General features: G+C 33.8%; 1 protein-coding gene across 3 annotated transcripts; it reads left to right on the top strand.

Moving 5' to 3' along the window:
* Positions 1–5,976: 5,976 nt before the first annotated feature.
* On the top strand, positions 5,977–6,726 carry LOC106337075. 3 transcript variants are annotated; one of them, XM_013776107.1, is made up of 2 exons: positions 5,977–5,994; positions 6,199–6,726. In XM_013776107.1, the coding sequence occupies exon 2, from the start codon at positions 6,199–6,201 to the stop codon at positions 6,565–6,567; it is 369 nt and encodes a 122-aa protein (XP_013631561.1). In that variant the 5' UTR covers positions 5,977–5,994; the 3' UTR covers positions 6,568–6,726. The 3 variants fall into 3 exon arrangements, with proteins under 3 accessions (XP_013631561.1, XP_013631559.1, XP_013631560.1); XM_013776105.1 differs by lacking the exon at positions 5,977–5,994 and adding an exon at positions 6,011–6,102; XM_013776106.1 differs by lacking the exon at positions 5,977–5,994 and adding an exon at positions 6,027–6,095.
* Positions 6,727–8,554: the final 1,828 nt, after the last annotated feature.

Raw genomic sequence — 8,554 nt, forward strand, 5'->3', positions numbered from 1 at the left:
CATATAGTTGTGTTGTTCTGTTCCTCAGAAAGAAACACTGTAAAAACAGATGAAGAAAGAAACCAACGATGAGTTCATAAAAAGTTGTGATTATATTTTTTAGTTTCATCAATCTTGTAACATGTGAAAGAAAAGCCTTCACGGAGAAGCAGAGAGAAGGACGAGTAAACGTCCTGGCAAAGAGTAAATATAAGGTTTTCCATTGTTAGTTTATTATAATTGAGTTTGGTATGATTAGATAATAATTATAAAGTAACTGTAAACCCAATAGGTGCATTTGTAAAGTCGTGAATTGTTTGTAAAGTCGTGACTTGTTGGAAGAGTCACAAGTAGTTTTCTCTACGGTTACTTAAGAAATCTATGTAAGTCATGTTGTCTTATGTAAAAAGTGTCAACAATAAAAGATAAATTTTCCAAATGTATTTTGTTCTCTTTATTTTGTCCAACATTCTTTACTGCCGCACCAGTCTCTCCCGTTTAACAGACACGTAGTTGATATTGAAGGTTCCTTGATAAATGAGGTTGGTGAAAGGTTGCAATGGATTATACCTAAAGCTCATTAGTTTGCTGTGTTCACATTATTACAAGGCAAGGCAATGTCAAAGATTAATCCCTAATTGCTTGCTCGATTAGATACCCTGAAACTCCAGACCAAAGAGGAGAAGAAGTAAGTGAATTGTTTATACGCTGCGGTGTCTTGTTATATGATCCGAAAAGCAACTTACTACAAACTAACTTCTCCAAAACTCTGGAAGGGATCCTCCCTCTGCAACATCATGTGTGAAAGTATATGACTGAAGGAGAATGACCAGTCCAATAACTTACCAACTCTCCCAATAACATCAAATTCAAAAAACCAGTTCTATATATTGTCATCAAGTTCAGTATATGACTGAAGGAGATGTAACACGGTGCTGGAGACAAGCCTTGCCGTTAGAGATCCATCGCCTCTCTCTTATGGTCGCTGTGCATCGGATCCGAGAGGCTTTGATGTAGAGAAGAGACGCACGTACGCGGAGCCATCACGTAGAGCACTTCCGGTGCCGATCACCAAGTCATCATCTCATCGGAGGAGGGTCCGAGATCCTTGCCGTGTCGCCGGAGCCTTTATCAACTCTCGACGTAGCCGTGATCATAACCGAGAGATGCGGAGGAGGCACGATCTAAATTGGAGTTGCGGCGTTTAACACCAACCACCACCATCGTTAACCGTGAGACATAGGAGGGGAAAGCCATGTCACCGGAGAGTCATTTCAGATCACCGAGTTTGAGCCAGCCACCATCATCAACCGTAGTCCAAGCCGTGTAGCAGCTAAGTGTTATCTTCTTGTTACTTGTGTTACAAGCAACATATTTAGCTTAAGCTAAATGTTTCATGCGTAGGAAACATGCAGCTTTGGATGTTATCATTCTAAAACCTAAACAAGCTTTGTTGGGCGAGGAATTTTCCCATTATCTCCGACCTTGGCTAACATGAGGGTGTTTTCCCGAACTTCTCTTACACGGCTTAAGACCGTATTAAGTTTCTGAAATATGGAGATTTGAATCCAACGAATTAAATATTATAGATATTGTAGTTAATGGATTATATTGTTTCCTAAGTTATTCTTAACTACAATGGAAGTTACTTTATTTTGTTAAGAATTGTTTAAGATCACTGACTTCAATTTTGTTGGTAACGATTAATGATACTTTTTGTAGAGAGTTTTACAATAATGATATTTTTTGCATTCGGCTATTAGACATAATAGTATAGATTTTGTAAATATGGTTTAGGGTTTGTGTATTGGGTAATATCAAGAATTTAGAGAATATAATACGTATTGATGTTTAGTGTGTTTCAGAATAAATCATGTGTGAATTATGTTACCATATATTTGTGTATAAAAATGAATAATATTATAGTTACAATTAGTTTATGAACGATGAGTGAAAAAAAGCCATAGGTTCAACTATTTTTTAAAAGTTAATAACAAAAATGTAAAAAAAATAAAGAGATTAAAATGTGGGTGTTACCCATACAGTTTTAATTAAAAATTAAAAATTAAATAATGAAATGGCATAATCTTGTAAATAAGTTGAAAAATAAGGACAAAATCTTAGTAAGTATTGTGTTTTAATAGTATAGATATGTGAAATAGGTGAAGAGTGGAAAACATGCCATGAAAGTAGCATCACTTTGGATACACCAGATCAACTGCTTATTTTATTTTTAAAATTAGTTCACTATAAAATTATAATTTCATAGAAAGTATGGTGATTAATGATCATACTGGATTTTGCAAAATACATGAAATTCTAGGAAACTAAGCTTTTTAATTTCAATTAACAATTTTATGAAAAAAATCATGGGTTTGAATCTTAAAACTGAAAATAAAAAAAATTCTTATAATCATCGTATAGTTTTGTGACTATAACCAATTATTTTATGAAGAGTTATAAAGATATTATGTACGAGTAAAAATATTAAGGCTCCGATTGGTGACATGTAGTATTGAAATCGAGTTGCAATATGTATTACAATTCGATGTAACTTGCAGTAAAAATCATGTGGTATAAACTGTAACTTTATGTGGTAAGTTTGCATTAAAAATAAAAGTTACAATTTAAAGTATGGTTATAAACATAAGACAATGAATTATTATTAATAACAAAAAAACATTAACCTATTAAAAATAAATAAATAATAAAAATAAATTTTAACAAAAATTATGTTGCAGTATATATTTTTCTAAGAACTATACTTACGGATTATAATATTTATCAATAACAAAATAATTTATAAATTTCTATTACAAATAAAATTTACAACTAATAAGATTTTGTAAAATAATAATTAAAAAGAAGAAGTTAATAATACAAAAATAAGAAAAAGGAATAGAATAAAAAATCTTTGACTAACACAAAATTAGGTGAAGTTGTATAATATTGTTAAAAATATTTGGAATTTTTTTTTAAAAGCAAAAAAATGATAACTATGTCCCTTTAGACCAATCTCATATACGCTCATATACTTTATGTCCCATTAGGCTAATTATTTTCAAAATGGCAATAATTCCCTTAAAATTATAATTTTAAATATAATAAATAATGAGTTCGATCAAGCGGAATCGATCGATCCGAAATTACAAGGTCTAACTGATCGATTGATCCTGATCATTATGCAGAACAAAAAAAATGCGGAGCATATACTGATCGACCAGGTCAATTTCACTCGATCGGCAAAGGTCCATTTCATACGGATCGACCGATCTCGAATTATAGACCGATCGATCCGTGGAAGTATATAGAAGACGGCGTGAGAAGAAGGTTACCACTTTTTTCGTTTTTTTAAAAAAAAGATCGATTTTTTCAAATTTTGAAAGTGAATATTCCCAAATATTTTGTTTCCATATTTTTAGGAACTGATTTCTTATCCGTAGAATACATCTAATATGTAGAAATCGGTTTCTACAGGTTTTTAGAATTATAGTATCTACATGTTTTAGATTTACAGTAAATCTGTAGAAGTCAGTTTCTACGTGTTTTAGATTTATATTAATGTGTAAATTTTGATTTTTAAAGATTTTAAATCGGTAGGTTAAGCGCGGAATGTGTATTCTAAATATTTTTAGAATACTCTTATTTATATAGATCACGTTTTCTAAACATTGTAGATTCAATGAAAAAAATGGATTTCGTTTTCTACTTCGTTGAATGTCTTTTCTACTTTATTTAGAACATAATCTGAAAATTATGCTTTAAACATTTTTGGAACTGAAAAAATACCACTAAGTTCATATAGGTATTTTATCAATAGTTACAATTTTTCCAAATTTTTTTGTTTGTAAAACTATTTATTAAATTTTATTTTCAAAAATATTAAAGGGTATTATAGGTAAAAATGACACAAAATAGATATTAGTTTAAAATGACATAGTTATCATTTTTTTTGCTTAAAAAAAAACAATTTTCCCAAAATATTTCTAGAAATAAGAATAAGATATTGCCATGGTGGTTTTGGAAATATAAATAACATTTTATTTACAAAAAAAAATTCCAAAACATTGAACATGAAATCTTTTTTTTACGTGGTGTGTTTGGAATTTATTATGTTCACTTGTAATTTTGATAGAAACTTTAATTATGACTGTATCTCAACTCTAAAACATGAGATTAGGCATGATGTTGCATTAAGTTTTGATTTAACAATTTTATAAAGGGCATAACTCAAAATTGTAACTCAACCATAATACATGATAACTCAAACGTAAAATCCAAAAACTAAATTTAATGCATGATTGGTGACATTTTTGAGTTATCTATGAGTTAGATCTTTAACTCAAACTAAATCAATGTTACCACATGTTACCAATCAAAGCCTAAGTAGTCAAATTTTTTACATATGTTCAATTTCCAACCAAACATGTACGAAACAAAAGCCAGCAGCATACCATACAATTATGTTTATCCAATATAATATTCGCATGAATATATTCATTCTAACAAATTCATCTGTTGGGGTAACATCTTTTAACACTTGTCTCTTTTATATAAATATTATTGTTTCACCAATTTTTGTTATATACATTTTTACTTTAATAGTCTGATGATCACTTTAATAGTTTTATGATCATATATATTACTTTTCATGTATTTTCACTATATTTTATTTTGTAATTTTTCCTTCTGTAATCTTAATATTCGAATGAAATGTTATAAAAACTATGTATTTTATCATCATTTTTAGTTTATATATTTTCACATATAACCACTCTAAGCAATTCAGTGTTGATAATAGTGCAATGGAAAACGATGACAAGATATTTGATTTTTAAGAATATTTATATATTCTTTATAGCATTAAACTAATTTTTGAAGGAATTATTAGTATTTTTATTTTAATAAAATTTTATATTATTAAAAAATTATGTTGTATTTTGTTATCTAACTAATTTTAGTATCAATTATAGTTTATTTTAAAATATCTCACTTTATATATAAAATTTAATATATAGCTTCCCCGCGAATTCGCGGGGTCTGAATCTTAGTATAAATAATAACGAAAAGGTATCAAAATCCACGATGTATATATCATTTTCGCTAAACAGTTATAACTTGTTGCTTCTGATGAAATGCAAAGAGATATGTTAATTTTGTGTAGATGTAATATGTATGATTTATTGATTTTGTTTCTTTTTGGATAAAAATAACGTGAATTATCTTGATTGATTCCTCTAATCATCTTTAGTCTATATGCAAATGCAACATACATACTAGTTTAAAATGACAGTTCATGTTCATATTAGTTTAGTGAGCTTTCTGTAGATGTAGAAACCGATTGTGAATACAGAAAATCGATACTTACAAATTACAGAAATAATATCGAAAAGGTATCGAAATCCACGATGTATATATCATTTTCGCTGAACAGTATAACTTGTTGGTTCTGATGAAATGCAAAGAGATATGTTAATTTTGGGTAGATGTAAAAAGTGATAGAATCCGGAAAATCATATTAATAAGTTGTAACAACACTATATAACCAGTAGCGGCCCTGACCGGAAGCGGAGGAAGCTCAAGCTTCCGGCCTTCACCTTTTAAAGAAATATTCCGGCCAATTATTTACAAAGATTTTTAGCTAGTCTAGTGGCAAACATAAATATTTTGGAACGCAAGGTGACGAGTTCGATTGACAGTAGTGCTATTTTCTTCATGCGTATACATTTTGATATATATATCATGTACAAACAACTTATGAATGGGCCTTTTTTCTTTACTTGCTTCCGGTCTATACATTTTCAAGGCCGGCACTGTATATAACGATATCATTTTCGTTCATATTGAATATTTTTGTTAGGTTATAAATGCGAAGCTTGCGTAGACGTGAAGAATTAGTTAGAAAAAATATCCCTTTCTTGGTACGTAGCTACAAGATTATCATATATACGAGTAAAATCGCTCTCTTCCTAAAAACATGTGGATGGAGGGAAAAAGCTTAGCCTGTGGCTGTGGGTGGGCCGTCTAACTCTTTGACATATAACATCGCAGCAATACTAACCAACCATAGTTCGTCACGTACCAAAGCTTACCGTCTTTGTTATAAATGAAACCGTGTATAATGTAAAACCATTCATTTGTGTTCATACCGTTTTATAAACTCTCTTTTTTCTGTTCTTGTTAAACTATATATCTTGACAACTCTGATTCTTCTCCCAGATGGCTTGCTTGATTTCCCCTGTAATGAAACTCCGTCGTCTCTCTTCGGCTGATTCGCGGCGGTTTGCATACCGGAATCTGAGCGACGACGATATGGAGGATTCGGTTATAAGGGTGGTGGTGGGGAAGGAGAAGAAAGAGTTCATGGTCGAACCGTACGTCCTCGAAGAGACACCGTTTAGAGTCTTGATTGGTTCGGCTAAGGATCGTACCCAGAGCCGGTTCAACCGGACTGGTAGAGTAGTGTGGCTTGATCATGTCGACTCGATCTTGTTCGAGCACTTGCTGTGGCTTCTTCGTAACGATGCCTCTTCATTTTCAGATATGGATGTCGCCGAGATCATTGAGTTCTACGCTCAAGATTGCTAGAGAAATAAATTGTGATGTTGTAACCATTTAGACGTGTATACTGTGATGCTATACTCGGTCTTTGGTTCATAGTTTTTTTAATAGTTTGGATCGGTTTGGTTCGAAATACCTGTGATCATTGTGCTATAACGAGAAGGCCTATTAAATATTTGCTACAGACATTGCGGCCCATTATGAGATTTGATATCAATGAACCAACAAAAAACTGTTCTCTTGCAACCAACAAAAACACTGAGCGGTACGCGTAGTTTGTCAATCTATTTTTTTTGCTAAATTGTAAATATCATTCATGAATGAAAGTTTGGTTACAACAAAGTTGAACCAGATTCTGCTCGAAAGCTGGTTTGTTCTTAGAAGCCGCAAAAAATTAAAAAACTCCTAAGAAACATGAAGAATTAAACCAAGATAGACGACATACGCCAATCCTAGTGTTAATTAAATTCAGAACAAAAGACAACACAACACCCTAATCACAGCGCTTCTTGCACATCAGGATAAACCGAAATGAGCAAGAGTGATAGTTGTAAGGCAAGCTGAACGAGTACTCACCAGCAGGTGGTTCCTAACGGTTTCGACGGAGGCGGCAGCTACGGCTCCGGAACACCAAAGGAGGAGGACGTCGAACAACAGAGCCAAAAAACTAACTCGGCTTGAATACCAAAATGTGAACTCGATGTGTCGTCGCTGACGGTGAAGAGCATATCTTGTCAAACGCAGGCGGTATAATCAGCCATCCGGCCACGCGACAGTAATCTTGCGACAGAGATATCAAGTCCAAAACAATGGCAACGCCGGAGCTATGAAGAAGCGGGTTGAAGTACAGGAGGAGAGGTGATCCCCTCAAATCATGTGCCCCAACAGAAAAGCGAGAGCTCCGACATCTAGCAATGGACACCATCACGGCGGGTCGTCCTCAAAACCCTAGGAGATGATGTCACAACGCGAGAAGCGAATCCTCGGAAACAGAACCGTTGAAAAGAACCATCGATGTTGTCGATTGAACTACAATGGAGGTCCTCGATGGTGAGCCTCGTCACCACTTTTCTCTCAGATCTGAGAGGAGAAGCTCAACACTGACCTTGAATCAAATCGAGGAGAAACCGACTGGACGAGACGAAGATGACGGGACAGAGACGGCAGAGACGGCGACGCGTCGAACGTTCCGGCGGATCTCGGTCTCAGATCTGACCCAGATCTGAGCTCAAACCGGTTCTCACAAGACAGATCCATGACGCCTAAGAGAATCCAACCCTTGTCGAACCTCGCCGAAGCTCCGGGGAAACCACATACGACCATGGTTTCCGGTAGATCCACGGGGAAATCCAGAGACATCGCGCAAAGAGGTGAGAACAAGAGAGAATCAGCAGAGGAAAGAGGCGGAGCTTGGATATGGCGGGGTCGGCAATGGCCCTCTCACAGCGTCGAGAGACGCCGGAGAGGCAAGCGGAGGAGCACGGGGAGATGAGTCTCGAGAAGTTGGGGAGTGGGAGAGGAAAAGGTAAAAAAGAGTGAATTAAAGGTAAATTACATTAGTTTGTCAATCTAATCTAGCTTCATAAGATAACAAATAGGCATTGTATTATTTAAATAACCAAAGAAATTTTAGGGTCAAACATTCGGATGTGATGTTTTGATCAATGGTTCACTAATAATTGTTATATGAAACTATATTTAACAAGTAATCGTTTGCAACTTTATGGACTTTATAAAGAAAGATTGATTAGCTTGTTTTAGAATGCTTCTGTTCTTAATAATATCAATATTTGTGAAAGTTAGTTGGACAAAATCCAATGAAGAAAGGGCAAGGATCCGTAGTACTTTGGTAAAAATCATGGCTGTCTCTTCTTTACCCACATTTATATATTTGTATATGAACACTTTTGTATCTAGTAAGTTAAATAACTTAAGTATATTTTGACCGAAAATGATATACTTGCATTATATCACTTAAAATAATATACTACTGTATCACCACCCCCCCCCCCCC

This window comes from Brassica oleracea, chromosome C4 (genome assembly GCF_000695525.1).
Source record: "Brassica oleracea var. oleracea cultivar TO1000 chromosome C4, BOL, whole genome shotgun sequence".
Taxonomy (NCBI): Eukaryota; Viridiplantae; Streptophyta; class Magnoliopsida; order Brassicales; family Brassicaceae; genus Brassica; species Brassica oleracea.